Source organism: Rhinichthys klamathensis, unplaced genomic scaffold, assembly GCF_029890125.1.
Source record: "Rhinichthys klamathensis goyatoka isolate OS25496 unplaced genomic scaffold, OSU_Roscu_1.1 h1tg000303l_1, whole genome shotgun sequence".
Lineage (NCBI taxonomy): Eukaryota > Metazoa > Chordata > Actinopteri > Cypriniformes > Leuciscidae > Rhinichthys > Rhinichthys klamathensis.
Window position 1 is genome coordinate 4,893,282 of NW_026606822.1, and position 18,929 is coordinate 4,912,210.

The 18,929-nt window shown below is 36.5% G+C and overlaps 1 protein-coding gene across 1 annotated transcript in view; it reads left to right on the top strand.

Annotated features, from left to right (window-relative positions):
• The first annotated feature begins 1,349 nt into the window (after window positions 1-1,349).
• The window catches only part of rtf2 (replication termination factor 2), a 45,161-nt gene continuing 27,581 nt past the window's right edge, over window positions 1,350-18,929 (top strand). The window contains exons 1-5 of the mRNA XM_056270602.1: window positions 1,350-1,500; window positions 2,368-2,462; window positions 9,994-10,087; window positions 11,489-11,628; window positions 13,977-14,055. Of these exons, the coding sequence (XP_056126577.1) occupies window positions 1,432-1,500; window positions 2,368-2,462; window positions 9,994-10,087; window positions 11,489-11,628; window positions 13,977-14,055 (477 nt within the window). The 5' untranslated portion in view covers window positions 1,350-1,431. The remainder of the gene's footprint in view (window positions 1,501-2,367; window positions 2,463-9,993; window positions 10,088-11,488; window positions 11,629-13,976; window positions 14,056-18,929) is intronic.

Consider the following 18,929-nt stretch of genomic DNA (forward strand, 5'->3'; position numbering starts at 1 on the left):
CTCTCATCTACACAATTAGACTAAGTGGCCTGTCACTGACCATTTAGATTCATATTCATTGTCCACACAGCGTCAGAATTGCCATGAAAACACTGCAACACGGATGGATCTGGTCGTACACGCATGTGACCTCAGATTAAGAGTCGGTCAAGCCATTCCTAAAAGACATCAGTTAGCTGAAGAGCCGAAACAGGGCGACTTAACATGCATTAAACACATTTGCAAGCTTGTTGCAACACCCTTTTCTTACTGTGGCAGTATGACAGTACTATGGAACTCTATTATAACCATATAGGCTACTTATTTTAGCATAGTAGCTACATAAAACACGGTATAACAATGGTACAGAGGACAAAATACAAAAAAGTAATAGTTATCCTACTTTTTTGTTGTGCATATCAAGGTGAGGATATACTATCAAAATACAATGACAACATCACTGATTGCAAGTGGATTTGGCCGTGTACTGTACCTTGGTCCAGGGGCGTAGAATTTAGTAGGGACGCTAGGGACGTGTCCCTACCAATATCCAGTGACACTGATATATCCCTAGCAATAATTTCGATCAAAACTTAAAATATATTTATATATTGTTGTCCCCGTCCCCACCAATTTCAAAATCAAACCTACGCCGCTGCTTGGTACCACGGTATTCTTGGAAGTAGGCCTATTTGAGTGCCATGTAAGAACCATTATAGAACATTTCATTACAAATAATAGTAGCCAGGTAGAACTTTAGTAGGCCTATTTTTGTTAGTGTTTTCTTTTGTGCAGAATCAAGAACTGGAGCTCTGAAGAACAATTTTCCAGCACACGTAGCCTACGTCTAATGTGCCAATACAACTTTAAAGAGCGCTTCATCTGGAAACATCTTTTAAAAAGCAGTTTTACATACATTCTAAATCATAAACATCTTCCAAATGTCTATATAACATCTGACAGGAAACATCTTTGAGACGTATCGCAGATGAGCAAACACTAAAAAATAAATCTTCTAGATTAAAAAAATAGACGTCTCTCCGATGTATGTGTGCTATCAGTCTATTAGGCCTATTTTTCTTTTTTAAGCTCATAAATGTAGCCTAGTCATTAAACTCTTTGTTGCACACAGATATGAACCCTATTTTTATTCTTTATGCCAGCTGAATGACATTATATTAAAGGCAATCATTATATTTCTGAACTCAAAGATCGCCTTCGTCATTACCTTTCCCGCCATGTGATTTGATCTCGACCCTCGAGCGCCATCAAGTGGTGTGTGTTGAGATCAACATGTAACTGAAGTGCACTGTTTAAATCGCCCTCTAGGCGGCGGTGTCTTAAAAACAAACGAAAACTCACAGCTGACGCTCCTCGGTTGTTTACAGTTTTACTCTTTTAGCTTTAGCCATATAGCTCTCTCAGTAAAACCGTTTAAATCGTGTTTTCAACATGGGATGCGACGGCGGAACCATTCCCAAAAGACACGAACTAGTTAAAGGACCGAAAAAGGTTGAAAAGGTAAAAAACTTGCTTTAAACGCTCGATTATTTGTCAATAAACCTCATGATATTAGCATGTAAGTTAGCTTTGTAGCACGACTTGCCTATAGTGAGTTGACTTTAAACTCTTATATTTTCTGAAGCTTCTGTAGAATGTATACATACATACAACAGACATACTATACTAGTATTTTTAAATACACAATCGTATCATTTTTTTGTAAGTGATGTTTATATTATGGTAACGTTGAAAGTCAGTATCATGGCATAGCATAGGCATTAATATTGCCACAGTACAATGGTATTTCTTACATTACAGTTTAAATACCGTCGTTTATGAGTATGGAAACAAATGTAACATTTTACACAAAAATAGATTCACACAAATACAATATTATATTTAATGTGAAATATTTTAATATTGAAGTATAATATTATCAGTAACATTTTACTATGTTTTATGTCAACGTAAGTTAATGCATTTGACTAACAATGAGCAATATATTTGTACAGAATATATACACATTTGTTAATGTTTCTTAATATAAATGTTCTACTATTGATCTTAAAATGTGATTAACATGAACTAAGATTAATAAGTGCTGTATAAGTATTAATTGTTAGGTCATGTGAAGTGTAACCAAATTATGTAACTGTATAACATTTGGAATTGAAATATTGTAAACGTGATAATTTTTTTTTTAGCTCACAACATTAATTTATAGAGTCTGTATTAAGGCTTTTTTTGGTGAGTGCCGTTAATATTTGTAAATCTCATTCTGAATTATGTTGTTAGTGTCATTTTTTATTTAGTGCCCCTCATAAATCAGACATCTTTAATTTCTAGTAGTATTATGGCTAATACATCAGAACTTGTGTTTTACAGGTCGATAAAAATGCAGAACTCGCTGCCAAATGGAAATACTGTGCATTGAGTCAGGAGAAGCTGAAGCGGCCTATAGTCGCCTGTGAGCTGGGCAGGTACCGATTCATTTATCTTCATGTTTTACTTTTGTTTGATAGTTGTTTTTCTAGTTTAAAGGGGTCATATAATGCCATTTTTGTACAAGCTAGTATGATTCTTTAGGGTCTAAATTAAAAGTTTGTAATATACTTTAATTAAAAATTCTCATTAGTATTGTAAGAAAACACTTGTTTTACCTGGTCAAAAACAGCTCTGTTTTCAACACGCCGTTTCAGTGCATATGACTTTAAATGATAATGAGCTTTGCTGACTCCGCCCCTCTGTTCTGTGTGTGTGTACACTGCAGTCTATGGTACACCGTTTGTAACACAATAACCATAACGCGTTGTTCAGTATAAACGTGGGATTATGAATTATATTGAGAACATCATACATAGAAAACATGCCGTAATGTACCCTAAGTGTAAACCTTAGACGCATTCATTGTGAAGCGTGCAGCTAGCGATTTGCAAAGATTAATATAAATATTAATATAAAGTTTAATAAAACGTTACACTCACTTCAGTTGTTCTAGAGGTTCAGCAGGAACACGAATATCTGGTACCGATCCTTTATTCATGAGCTGCTTCTTAGCAAAACCAGCTTTATACTGACCCTCGTTTATAAAGCAGTCTGGTGAGAAATGATTCGCGCAAACATGAGAGCATTGACGTTGCTCGTGGGGAATATTCCCTTCGAAAACAAACTCAGCCACTGCGTCTTCAGCGGTTCGGATTTAGGAACATTAAAATGACTGTGTTCGTTATTACACCCAAGAACAGAACACCACAATCGCTTAGACCCATTCTGCTCATAGACAGTGCTCCAGCAGATCAACAATGACCGCGCCGGTCCGCGCAGACTATGATTGACAGCTCCCTCATGAGCGAGGGCGGGTCTGTGTTGAAACGATGCTGTCAATCAACAATTGTGGGAGGGGCTTCCGAGCGTGTGGCGTCACAAGGTCGAACGGCTTGATTTGAGGCAGGGGAAAACATATAAGGAGATTAAAACAAAACCACTGGATGGATTTTTATCATTTTATGATGGTTGTGTACAGGCACTGCCAACACACATTTCAGTACAATCAACTTGTAAAAGTGCATGTACCATTAAATGACCCCTTTAAGGTTTTTGACATCATGTGGCCTCGTAAAAATTCACTGTGCCAGTTCGATGTTCATATGTACAATTAGTAAGCAGGATCAATGCATAACAGAATTATCATCCGATGGGCATTACCGCAAAATAAACCCCGATACAAGTCGACCTCTGCTTAATGTCATGATTACCTTGTTGGGATTTATTTTGACCACTAATGACATTCTACCTTACATAACCTCTGTTATAAAAGATTTGCCATCATTCTTGCATACAAACCAACCATTGCTTAAATGTGGTATCTGAAATAAGATCCGAGTAACCACAGGTCAAGCCATGGATGGATCCTCACGAAAAAGCCCCACAGTTTTCAATAGGATTTGAATTTTTATTTTGAATAAGCGTCTTTCAGCAACCAATAAGAATGCATAACTCTCAGCTCTGGTTGGCATATTTTACCATATTTAAATCCATTCTTTGCAGAATTTCATTTATGACACAGACACCTAAATCAGTGTGAAATATTACTCTTCATTATTTAGTATGCACTTATAATATTTATGCCAATACACTGTTACTATAGTGTTAATATAGTAAAGCAATTTTAAGTAAAGTACACTGTAAAAAATTGCTGTAGTTTTTACAGTAAATATTTACAATAGACTACTGTATTTTAAAATTTACAGTATTTTTTCCATTTTGCTGTATTTTGCCATGTGGGCGCGTGCGTATTGGTGTGAATTTTAGAGGTCCAATAAGATACTGTGATAGACCACTGTTATTGCATGTTCCTATGACTTCTGGAAACATGATTATGCAGTAAATGCTACTGGATATCATGCATACCATTTGTAATTTTTAAAATAGTTTTTTTTAAAGAAGAAAAAAAAGGTTGCAAAATGTTATGAGCTTCACAAATCAATAACACTAAAGTAATAAATACAGCGTTTTTAGCGAATTGTTTACACCTTTTAGACTCTGACATTTGATTATATAACGTACATCAAAGTAGTTTAAAACTGTTGGCTTTCAAAATCGGCGTAGCGCAGTGCGTGTGATGTCATTTCGTCAATCGTCATCTTCAGTGGACATCTTGGCAGTTGGGACTTTCCACGCGCTGCATCATCGACACTCAATTTTCGCGCTCACCTCATGCGCGCAACGATTACCAGAGGAGGACCTCGAATGAGAGTGAGACGAGGTGCGTAGCCAGTAATTCATGCTTTAGTGTAAACGTGAAATCCTGTTACATCCACAATATTTTAACTATTATTTTTATTTTGTGACGTTGCAAAATGGATAATCTAGATTATTTGTCCAATTTCATGATTGTGCTTGGTGAGTCCAGTAACTAAACGATTAGCTGGCTATATTTTCTTCAACATGAAAGTGTGGACGGCCTGTCATTTTACTTTTAAATTTTTGATAAGTGTTCGGTATAAAATTATTTTACGTTGTTGTTGGTAGTAGACATGTAACATTAAGCTTGTAAACATTGCAGTTAAATTGTGTAGGTTTTATGCAACTAGTGTTTAACTTGACTGCCAAGCCTTTAGCTAATAGCCCGTGTTTGTTCGATTTAAGATGCTGTAATGAAGTGGTTTTTATTTATTTAATTTGGTTAATATTACTTGTAAGGGTGCTTGGTATTCATATTTGTAATTTAGTTGCTAAATAGAAAGTACATTGAAATTTGCTGTGCACATGCTTTATTGCTGTGCATTTATTAGCTTGTGAAGTTTAGATTTTTGCAGTTGAACATGTTTATCTGTCACTTATGTAATAATGAGAGCAGTACAATTCTGAGTTTTGTGCAGCATGTGAAATTGCATAGAAATGTGCCTAAATCAGGATTTAGATGTGGTGTACCTGATTGCCCACATATTTTCACTAAGTTTTCTTCATTGAAGTCGCACATATACAGAAATCACAGTGAACATCACCGGTCTGCTAAAGAGCATCAGGCACAGATGTGTGATGATAAAACATTTAAATGCCATGTAGAGTTTTGTGATGTTCAATGTGGGACACTAACACAGCTTTTGTCTCATTTAATAAGCCATATTCAGTCAGGTCTGGAGATCCAGTGCCCATTTGGTTGCAGCAGGACATTTAAGGTGAGATCTACATTTGCATCACATGTATCACGGACACATAAAATGTGCTCTGTAAACCATCTGATAGAGCCTTCTATGACAATGGAAACTCCAGTTTCAGATGTCGTGTCTGAGAGCGAGAGATCAGCTTAATTACACCTCCAATTCGCGAACTAATGACTCCTTTGAACCGATTTACTTTAAAGGAGAACTCCGGCGCAAAATGAACCTTTGGTCTTATTACACATTGTTACCTAGTCAACCGTTATCTGAGATTTGTTTTCATGATTATCGAATGTAAATAGTTTTATCTCTAAAAACAGTTTAGCCTATAAAGCTAGTATAACGCTAGTATATTGGGCATAGATCAATGACAAATAAAAATCGCTTGTTAATACCACTAACAAGGCTCAAAATAGCCCCACACTAACACGGTAGCATAATGAGGGTCCCTACCTTCAAACCGAAGCATTGAGAACTTTGTCAGTGTCCAGACAGTTTAATAAGAAGATATTTTAAACATACAGTCAACTTCGCGTATACAGGCAGGAGCCATCTTTGAAATACAGCCTTTACCAGTCAATCTACGAACGCCGATCCAAGCCTGCTGTTCGCGCTCACCTTATCACAACTTATAGCTCGTTCACATCTCACCAGCGCACTTGGATCGGCGTTCGTAGATCGACTGGTAAAGGCTGTATTTCAAAGATGGCTCCTGCCTGTATACACGAAGTTGACTGTATGTTTAAAATATCTTCTTATTAAACTGTCTGGACACTGACAAAGTTCTCAATGCTTCGGTTTGAAGGTAGGGACCCTCATTATGCTACCGTGTTAGTGTGGGGCTATTTTGAGCCTTGTTAGTGTTATTAACAAGCGATTTTTATTTGTCATTGATCTATGCCCAATATACTAGCGTTATACTAGCTTTATAGGCTAAACTGTTTTTAGAGATAAAACTATTTACATTCGATAATCATGAAAACAAATCTCAGATAACGTTTGACTAGGTAACAATGTGTAATTAGACCAAAGGTTCATTTTGCGCCGGAGTTCTCCTTTAAAGGGATAGTTCGGCCAAAAATGATATTTAAACCATGCATTACTCACCCTCAAGCCGTTCGAGATGCATATGTCAATCTTGTTTCAGACGAACACATTTTCAGTTATTTTAGAAAATGTCTTAGACCCTTCAGTGGATATAATGTGAAGCAATGGGGTCCACCTCCTTCAAGTCCCAAAATGTGCATATATCCTTCACAGAAGTAATCCATCCGGCTCCAGGGGGATAAACGAAGGCCTTATGAGGGTAATCCGTGCGGTTTTGTCGTAAAAATATACATATTTAAAACTTTATAAATGAAAATATCTGACTTCCGGCAACGATCGACGCACGTTCACGGGTTATGTTTTGCTCTGCTCTCTGGCTGCGCGGGCGCGTTCGTTCTACGTCACGACGCTACGTCCTACCTCGTACGCCGACTTCCATCACCCGTGGACGCGCGTCGATCGTTGCCGGAAGTCAGATATTTTTATTTATAAAGTTTTAAATATGTATATTTTTACGACAAAACCGCACGGATTACCCTCATAAGGCCTTCGTTTATCCCCCCGGAGCCGGATGGATTACTTCTGTGAAGGATATATGCACATTTTGGGACTTGAAGGAGGTGGACCCCATTGCTTCACATTATATCCACTGAAGGGTCTAAGACATTTTCTAAAATAACTGAAAATGTGTTCGTCTGAAACAAGATTGACATATGCATCTCGAACGGCTTGAGGGTGAGTAATGCATGGTTTAAATATCATTTTTGGCCGAACTATCCCTTTAATGAATGGTTAAAACAACTGACCTGTCCAACACTGAACTCACGAGACATAGCAAATCGGTAACACTTTACAATAAGGTTCCATTTATTAAACTCTAGTTAACTACATTAGTTAACTATAATAGTTGCTATGCAGATTTACTCCATTACAAAATCACCCCAGTCATTCAGATGATTCATTCTTTCCAAAGAGAGCTAATAAAGTCATCTGGTGAAATTGTTTTCATATCGCGATATATATCGCAGAAAAAGAAAATATCGCAATGTGAATTTTTTTTTTTTTCAATATCGTGCAGCCCTAGTGCACATGATTTACATGTTCTATAGCCAAATTTTTAAAAATGCACTTTTTAAAATGCTAAACACGAGGAATCCCAGCATATGGCTCAATCTAAAAATTCTGCACATAATCCGTATAATGATATAATCTGTACATTTTGATTATTGTAAACATGGAAGGCTAAATATTTTTATATTTAAATTTCTGATAAAATTAAATATGACCCTTCATTAAATGTAATTTATGAGATGTCTGACAAATTATGTATTTTGTCTAAGTGTATACTGTTTTTTTTTTTGATAATTGGATGTTGTGTTTTTTTTTCCACAGAGGACTTGTGGGGATTAACCCGGAAACTGGATCAAAAGTTGCTGCTGGAAAGCGAGACAAGAAAATGCATGGAATGAACACACATGTATGCACACTGTTACGAAAGCCAATGGACTTTGAATGGCTTGTCATTTAAACATAAGTATTCCAAAGGAATTGATACAAGAGACTCTGACCTGAAGTTCATGATTGAGGTTCAAGTATTCTTGCCATTTTTATGGATTTGGCAAATTAAAGGTAGGCACAATTTAGACCATTTCTTTTGTTTATGACTGAAGTTCAGTCACACTTTAGGGATGTGTGCCCTTTATAATTGATATTTAAAAGATTAGTTCACCTCAAAATGAAAATTTCCTGATAATTTACTCACCCCAATGCCATCCAAGATGCTCATGTTTTTCTTTCTTCAGTGGAAAAGAAATTAGGTTTTTTGAGGAAAACATTTCAGGATTTTTCTCCACACAATGGATTTCAACCGCAAACCTAACCCTAACATGTTGAAGTCCAAATCAGGGCAGTTTCAAAGGGCTCTGAAGTGCTTCAAAGGGCTCTTCACGATCCCAGCTGAGGAATAGGGCGATCGATCGAATACAGCGAAACGATCGGTTATTTAAAAAAAAAAAAAGTAGATACTTTTTAACCACAATTGTTCATCTTGTGCTGGTCTGCGACACGTCATCGGGTCACGTTATCAGTTTAAGTTATTTGTCTGTGTACTCCGGTTCAAAAAGGTAGGGAAGGGTGAAAAATATTTTATTATTTTCTTTTTAAATGTTCGCGACCTTTCCAACTTGATAAAGTAATACGCTGTAGCGCATCTCGGAGATGGTACAAGACAGGCATCTGTGGTTAAAAAGTATATATATATATTATATATATATATTTTAGAAAATGACAGATCGTTTCGCTGTATAAGACCCTATTCCTCAGCTGGGATCGTGCAGAGCCCTTTGAAGCACTTCAGAGCCCTTCGAAACTGCACTGATTTGGACTTCAACATGTTAGGGTTAGGTTTGCGGTTGAAATCCATTGTGTGGATAAAGATCCTGAAATGTTTTCTTAAAAAAACGTAATTTCTTTTCCACTGAAGAAAGAAAAACATGAACATCTTGGATGGCATTGGGGTGAGTAAATTATCAGGAAATATTCATTTTGAGATGAACTAATCCTTTAAATGCTTCTGTTCTCAGTGGTTCTTTCCAAGGCTAAAGCCTTTCATTTAATGTGCAATCTCCATTTGTGTTTTTCCAAATATATTTTGGAATCTGGTGCTTATGTTAAACAGACATTATTGCACAATAAATTTGTTATATTTACGAAAACCTGTTATTGTGAGTTTTATTTGACAAAAAGGCTGAAACTTAAAGCAAACGTATGTTTACACTAACTACAGTTGAGATTTTTCACTGCTGTGATAGTGAATTAAATTCAACAGTAAATGCTCTACTGTAAAATGTATAGCAGTACATGTAAGTTCATAGTTGCTCTTGTAATTTCTCTTGCATTCATAAACATTATTTCGACTAATTTTAGAGTTACAGCTGTAAAGACAATTTTACAGGAAATACATATATATACAGCAGTGTGCTGTGTTTTTACGGTACAATTGTAGTTAATGATTTACAGTAATTGTGTACATTTTTACAGTCTTACTGGCAATTTTGGTTGCCAGTAAGACTGTAAATTTTACAGTACAGTTGTAGTTAATGATTTACAGAACTCTTGTAAGTTTAACAGTATAGTTGTAGTTAATGATTTACAGGACTCTTGTAAGTTTAACAGTATCGTTGTAGTTAATGATTTACAGGACTCTTGTAAATTTTTACAGTCTTACTGGCAACCGAAGTTGCCAGTAAGTTATTGTAAATTTTACAGTAAATTTCTTACAGTGTAATTTTTCTCCCTCCAGACTGTATAATAAAGATGCGATCATTGAGTACTTGCTGGATAAATCAGCGGAGAGGCCGAACACTGAGGTTGTGACGCACATACGTGGCATCAAGGTCGGTACACACTGACAAATGATCATCCTGCTGTCAATGACGGGCTGTGAAAACAAGCTGTTCATCGGGCGATACGCCTCCACACGTGTGTTTCAGTGTTATTATAGTATCATTGATGATGAGGTTTTACAAAAAAACAAAACTTTACAATAAGCCGAATAAGGTCTCATTTGTTAGCATTAGTTAACTAACATGAACTAATAAAGAGTCAAATATTTGTACAGCTTTTATTAACATTTGTTAATGTTAGTTAATAAAAAAAATTATATTCATGTTAGTTCACAGTGCATTAGTGAATGTTAACAGATAGGCCTAACTTTTGATCTTAAAAAACTATCAGTTAATGTTGAGAATAACATTAGATAAGATTTATAAATGCTGTAGAAGTATTTTTCATTGTTAGTTCACATTAACTAATGTAGTTACAAACTAATGAAACCTTATTGTAAAGTGTTACCGGTTTTATACATATATTTTCTATTTTAATTTTGGTCACACTTTAGATTAGGGTATAACTAACTATTAACTATGACTTTTGCCTCAATTACTGCTTATTAATAGTTATTAGGGTAGTAGTTAAGTTTAGGTATTGGGTAATTACTATGTGCTTGAGACAACACCTTTTTTGCAGATTTGTGCTGTTGTGAGGGACAATTTTGAGACTGCAGAAGTCATTAAAAGTTGCATTTTCAGTTGAATTTGGGGAAACCACTTGAAACATTTGTTGTGTTGAGCTATTTCAATTACTTTTTTTTTTATTTGTTCATTCCAAACAGCTGAAAGTCTGTAAATTTAGCAAATAAACCAATGAGGGTTGAATAATTTCGATTGCAACTGTAAACACCGTAGATCCCTCATTAGCGACCATAATGAAACAACGCTATTGAGGATTCTATGTATATATATCTATGGTTTCTACAAGCGAAAACCGAGGATACCGCAGATATTATTACGTCATTGATAGCCGACAATGACAAGGGACGAGCCATTAAAACTGGAATTTCTCTGGATTTACAAATCCTTGGGAACTTTTGGGATAATTTAAGATGAAATATCACACTGTGAAAGTGAAAGAATATTTTATTACAAAAATCCTACATATTGTACCTTTAAAGTCGATTAGTCTGTTCAACCCCTATTGCATACAACATTTCTTCCACATGTTGGAAACAAACAGAACAGTCTGCAGTTTGCTAGAGCACATAGTTATACACTTTCAGAGACAGAATTCAGGACAAAAAAAATCAAAAGCGCCTTTTGTTGGTCAGGCAACATACAATAATATTTATTTTACTACACGTGCAGGGTACGGGGAGCTTTTTAATATACAGCCAAAATCAGCTGGAAATCCACTATCAGAGATTAACAGGTTAACTATAATAACCCTGATGTGTTTCACAGGACGTGAAGGAGCTGAATCTCACTGATAACTCTGCTTGGGAGGGCGAGAGGAGGAACATTAAAGGGGACTGTTATGAAGACATGAACCTCGCCATGTTCATCTGTCCTGTGGTGGGACTAGAAATGAATGGAAAACACAAGTAAGGCCACATCCGTTCAGCTCAGTGGCTGCTGTTGACTTCAACCACAATGCAACTGAATCTTCTTTTGATATCAGCAATAATATATCAGGGCTTGACATTAAGCCTTGTCTTGTGCTTGTCTTTCGGACAAGTAAATCGGTCATTCGCTTGTCCGGGTAAAAAAACGGACAAGCGTTAATGTCGAGCCCTGATGTATACTACGCATGTATGCATGATCATCACCTGTTTTTTTTTAAACAATCGGCCAATACTGAAAATACTTGCTTTTAACGGGTGATACCAATTATTGGCTGATACATCGGTGCATTCCTATTAAATATTATTAAATGTTATTGCATAAATAGAAAATACACTAAAACTTTACAGAACAAAAAATAATGCTGTAAAAATATAGATTTCTCATTGTGAGATAATGTTAGCTAATGCATTAACTGATGTTAAAATCTCATTTTATTGACAACTGATATTGGTATAATATTGGTATAATGATAAAATTGGTATAATGACACTGTTTCTAGCTAAATATAACTAATGTGATTTATACCGTTACTGTGATATTACCGGTACTTACACCATGATAGAAGATCTTCCACAGGGGAGGGGTCATGGGTGATTCCCATTGAACCTTACCCAAAAGTATTATAGGGCTAATATGCACATCCCATGCACAGAATGATGCGCTTCAAGTAGGGTTGTGCTGATGGACTATATCATCCATCATCCAGAGCCACCATCGTGATGCCACGACCCCCCACCCAGACACACACTAATCTTACTCTCTAAACTTAGCAGGGATTGCTCTGTAAATTAAATTGAGAATATAACTAATGCATATGCATGCTATTTTAAATACTGTAGTCTATGCCAGAAACGTGACGAATATTTAATATTAATATTTTAGAATATTTAACCATGTACTTATATTAAAACCGCAAACATTTTAAATTAAAACTAAAATTAGACTCGGTGTGCAAACGATCTCTGCACTGCTGTATCTACACCGCTCCTGGAACGAATCGCCGGACCGCATTCACGTGCAGTGCAACATACCGCCATACCACCCCCTCCCCCCCGACGACGATATCATCGTCCATCGCGATGTTTTACTGTAAACGTCGTCAACTGCCAATTTAGGGGACATCCCCCAACCCTACCTTGAAGCAACATGGAGTCATTGGGCCTCATTCATGAAACACGAGCAGAACGAATTTTTGTGTAAATCGTGTGTAAAGTGGTTCTGGCGTAAATTTTCGGATTCATTAAAATGTTCGTATTTTCCAAATGTTAGCCTAGTTGGTACACAAGAAATCTACACCTGCTCCCAGCCACGCGTAAATAGTGCGCTTAACACCCGAACGTTTTGCTCATTAATAAGGCTGCATTTTAATTCACCTTAATCGGGTACATATTTGCACAGCATTTTGAAAAAATATTATATATAGTAATTACATACGGTTTTTCTTATTATGAGAGCCAGTAATAGCATCTGCGATGGTGGTCTTTTTCCAGTTTGAATACTGTTTTTCCGAAGTGAACTAATTCGTTTTTTGCTCTCAAGCTTAATGTCGAACCATTTTCTTCTCACTTCTGGGAATGTTCGATTAACAGATGAAACTCCATTAACTGCATCTGTAATATGCTGCCAAGCTTCCTTTTTTTTTAGGACCCGATACGCCACTATGCACGCTTGAAAATAAAATGTGCCGTTTTGAATGAACTTCTGATAATAAAACTTCAATTCCTGCATCTGAGAATTTTGTTTTTCATTCGCATTCATGTCATAATATGATGCCCATATATAGTTGTCAGTCGGATTTAATAGGCGGGATTTATGGTAATTGAGAATGAACGTGCACGCGCATCCCATTTACGACTGATTGGAATTCATTAACACACACACACATTTCACTATCACATTTGACGTTTACGAAGTATTTGTGAATCAGGAGAAGAGTTTTCTTTACGCGCAAATCACTCGCATATTTAATCGTATATTTACGAATGTTTCATGAATGAGACCCATTGCGTGCAGCGATTGGCATTGAAAAATGCAGAAAACAACGCTACCACAGAATGAATGTAGCGAACACTGTAAAATGTGACTAAAGTGCAACACAGTAAAAGTTTTATACTTGTAACCTTGTGGTTATTGACATGACATACAAAAAAACAACTATAGATGCTGCTTTAAATTTGAAGCAACTGTTTACTAAATGGAAAATGTGTGTTCATTTTTGCATGTTCAGCCTCTTAACTCACATAATAAACCTGCTCTTGTCGGTTTCCTGTTTCCATGAGATAGCTCTTGTGATTTCATCGCAGTGTGTTTTTTTTTTTCTTTTGAGGTTTTTCTATCTGCAGACCTGTGGGTGTGTTTTCTCAGAGCGAGCTGTCAAAGAAGTCAAGACAGAGATTTGCCACAAGGTGAGTGAAAAGCAATGCTATCACTTTCTTTAGTCTTTCGTATTCTGTTTTCACTTTCGTCTGACAAATGCTGAAAAGTAAGTTCATGCATTCATGGGCTCAAGGCTAGATTATTGTAATGCTCTTATGGGTGGTTGCCCTGCATGCTTAATAAACAAACTTTAGCCGGTCTAAAACGCAGCAACTCGAGTTCTTACTAGAACCAGGAAGTATGACCATATTAGCCTGGTTCGGTCAACACTGCATTGGCTGCCTATTAAACATCGCATACACTTTAAAATCTCGCTTAGTACTTACAAAGCACTAAAGGGTTTAGCTCCCCAGTACTTGAGCGAGCTCTTAACACATTATAGTCCTTCACGTCTATTGCGATCTCAAAATTCTGGCCAGTTGATAATACCTAGAATATCAAAATCAACTTTAGGTGGTTGATCCTTTTCCTATTTAGCACCCAAACTCTAGAATAGTCTTCCTAGCCTTCCTAAAATTATGGTCATACTTTAGATTATGGTCCAATTCTCACTATTAACTATGACTTTTGCCTCAATAAACTCATAATTGCTGCTTATTAATTGTTAGTAAGGTAGTTGTTAAGTTTAGGCATTTAGTCGGATTAAGGGATGTAGAATATGGTCATGCAGAATAAGGAATTCAATTAATATGTGCTTTATAAGTACTAATAAACAGCCAATATTCTAGTAATATGCATGCTAATTAGGGATCGACCGATATGGATTTTTTTAGTGCCTATACCGATACCGATTTTTTTCCCATCAGCCTTAGCCGATGACCGATACGGGCTGCCGATTTTCTTGAGCCGATATTTGGAGCCGATACATTTTGCTCCCTCAATTTACATCATAAAAATGACATGATGTTAACAAATGTTACAGGTCTCAATTTAATAAAAGTAACATTTATTTAACGTAAAAAAATCAATATTTAACAAATAGTAAAAACATGTGAGGTAGAACAAGAACAAGTAGATAAACAATATTTAACAAATATTAAAAACATGAGGTAGAACAAAAAAAAGTTCACTGCTGAAAATAAATATTTAAGCATAAATAAAATAATTACACTATTGCACACAGTAGCAACCAGCATAATAAAGTGCACAGTGCACACTGTACTTCATTTTAAAAGTAACGAACTATTTACTGCCATGGTTTAAATTTACTACATAAAATAAAATGAGCATGTCTAGTCTCTAATATCACTGCGATGGCGAGGGAGACACACACCACACGCGTCCAAACCTCAGCCAGGTGGTCGCTGAATAAATCTCCTACAAAAAGCACGGAACAACGTTGGAATTACTTAATCCTATGACCAGTGTTCGTAACAGCTACCGTACGCATACTAGGGCTGTCAAAATTGCTCAAATGGCGTTTGTATATTCCCTCTAAAAAACATATTTGAACATATCGTCGTGCATTTGGTCAATGACGCGCATTACGTCAATAACAGGACAAATTAATACAAAGAGACATAACTACTAGTATTAAGTAGCTTATTTGAGTTTAAACATATTTGACAACGTATTACTACAAAAAAAAACGAGTAAATCAACTATTGGCCAAGACCGCAGAGCTCACTCTGGCTCGCCCGGACTCGCAGGCGCACTCTCTCTCTCTCTCTCGCACTCACCCTCACGCTCTCCGCGCATACCGGTTTAAATGAACAACAACAAACAAATGTTGAGTGCTGATCAAGAGTTTTGTGCAAGCAATTTAAGGTATATAGCAGGCTTCATTCAGTGATTGAAACAAATACATTAATTGAAGTTTCACAGTACATAGAACCGACACTGAGCGCTCCGAGCGAGCTGTGCTGTGGTAACGTTAGTCTGCTACCGCGGGCGTGTTTTTCCACATTCGAATATTAATTTTCACCTTCAAAATTCAGTTTTTTTAAACTATTCGAATATATATTCGTATTTAGAATATTCATTGACAGCCCTAATGCATACTGAACGGATAGCCTACAGCTATTTGCAGCTCCCTAAATACAATGGCAAGCAAGCAGTTTTATAGACTAGTCATTCGCGTTTTCCATTTGGACCCACAAACTTGCTTAGCTATATAGTTGCAGCCACATAACAGTTATAGAGCAACGTGTTTCCATTTTCAAAGTGTTTGACAATATTTCAGCAGTCAAACAGTTAAAAGATGCTTTGAAAGTTTAAAAGTTACCGTTATCTTGAAGCGCAGGTTGCACTCTGCTAGTGGGGGAGGGGCAGTGCAGGGTCTGCACGTGAACTGCAGCGTCTCCAGCAGCACAGAGCTGCCTGTGGACGCCTGTCTATAAATAATGCCGGGAAAAAACTATCGGCGAACGCAGCAGCCGCGTATCGGCCGATTCCGATACACGTAAAAACCGCAAATATCGGCCCGATATATCGGCTGGCCGATATATCGGTCGATCACTAATGCTAATACGTAACTAGTTAATAGTGAGAGTTGGACCCTAAACTAAAGTGTTAATAACAAAATTATTTATATAATTCACTTGCCAGCATGGATAAGTTAAAAGCTGTCATGGATGTATGCAGCACAAATCTGACTTTTTCGTTTGATTTAATCTATGGTTTGTTAGATCTAGAATTCTGAAGTAGAATAAAGTAGCGCTGGGATATTACATTTATTTGAATGAATTCAAATGAATTAACAAGAGCGAAAGATATACATTAATAGTGAAGATGTGAGTTTAATTACAAAAACAGCAAAGTTATCACCATGTTGCTGAGAAAGATAATGTAGCTTTTAGTAGCAAAGCTGTTTTGTTTTCAAAAATCATAGGGTTGAAAACCTGTTTCTATGCTCCTGAGTGTTTCTGTGTGTGCGCAATTTCTTACCTATATATTTGGAATATGGCTCAGAACGGATGCTAAAAAATCCGATCTCGTTCGCAACAACTCAAAACAGTAAAAAAAATCTGATTTTTTTGTGCCAGTGTAAATACAGCTGTAGACAATAAATGACCACTGACATATAATTCATTTCTTTACTTATGGAAATTGTGCTTAATTTTTGTGAAATGTCGATCAAATGTCAGAGCTGATTGTTTTACAGTAGATCTGAAATGTCTTGCCATTCAGTTTTTCAGAACGATTTTTCTCAAACATGTCAAACATGTTTTTTTTTGTGTGTCTGTAGAGTTTTCCATAGAGGCATTGGCTATTTGTTTACTCTTAAATGCAGCCTTTGTGAACATAAGAGGTTATTATTATTATTATTATTATCAATGTTGAAAAACAGCTGCTCCACTTAATAATTTTAACCATGTAAACCGTTTTTTATTTTTTCAGGATTTGTTGTTAAATAGACCCTAAATCCCAATTTTTGTGTGTGCATGATTTAAGCTTAATTTTATGTAAATAGAAGGTTTAATTTACCAACAAAGAGATTTTTGTATTTCTGCCTGGGAGTGATTTATAGGGATTGTATTTACAATATAGCATGCTGCGCTCAAGTGCTTTATGGCGTAAATATGTTAGTTTTATAACTTTGCCACACTTTCATCCACTCATCCAGTGCCAGCTGTGGACATGGATAATGACTTATTATCATAGGTGAAGATAAACTCTGTAGTTAAGCTGTCAGCAGCTCTGGTTATCTGCTTATGTGTGCAGGTGATTTGTTATCTCGTAATGTGTGCACTTTCTATTGTGTGTTTGTATGTTAGCGGTTGGGATTGGACGGAGTTGGACCGTGGCTAATGAGTGCGACTTGTCTTTCGCTCTCAGTAGTGAATCATTAACCTCACAGTCCCCTGCCTCTGTCTAATTGTTTTCAGGCTGAGCTATCTGACGTTTCTCTGTGGCATTTGTCTCAATTAATCCAAGCATTAAGGCGGAAATAGGGGAACTGCATCCTGAAGTCGTGTATCCATCTCTTCTCCAAGCCTGCAGACTGGAGCGTGCCTGTTGTGCTGTGCTTGGACAAACATTCAGCAACATTTGAATATAGAATATAAACCCCTAATGCTTATCCATTTCCAAGCAAATTTTTAACTATTCTTGGTGCTGTTAATCATAACCTGTGGTTATGTATTGTGTTACATGCATCTAGCTTTTGAGTAGACATTTTTCATTCTGTGTTTAACATCAGGGAAATCTGACCAGATATCACCTGCTGAATGCCCACCTAGTGAAAATGATATCTTAGTGTAAAGTATGAATATTTAGTAAAGTATCAGCAAGGACTGCTTTTGGTAAATATGAACAAGGAAGCCTGTGAAAATAGATTCACATTGTTAATCCTTTTGATCTTTTATTTAAAAAAATTCACAAAAATCTAACCTTTCCTTAAAGTAAAACAATTGAAAATGGGTGTAAAATCTCATTAATGAACATGGTTTTCTCTAATACACGTTAGCCACAATTAATGGCACCATTTTATTTAATACTTTTTGCAACCTCATTTTGCTAAGATAACAGATCAGAGACCATTCCTCCATATAAAATCTCTCCAGATCCTTCAAATTCCCAAGTCCTTGTTGATATACTTTCCTTTTCAGTTTTCTAGGGTTCAGATCAGGGGATTGGGATAGCCATGGCAGAACCTTAATTTGTTTTAGTTAAAGGTGCTATATGTATTTTTTAGCGGCCTCTATCGGTGATGTTTCAGATTGCAACCAATTTTTACAAGAGCGCTCGTGCTCGAACACAAGAGCGAGCACTCATGGTACCGGTCACACTGAGACTTTCAACACACCCGAGAAAGCATCACACAACATGCTGGAAACTCATGTAAACTCCCACTGCAACGTTACAATAATAGGCTACTTTTATCAGTTTGACGTTGAACTAATGCTCCATGCTCGTACCATGATAACGTTACATTTGTGGTGTTATCTAGCATAATGCATTT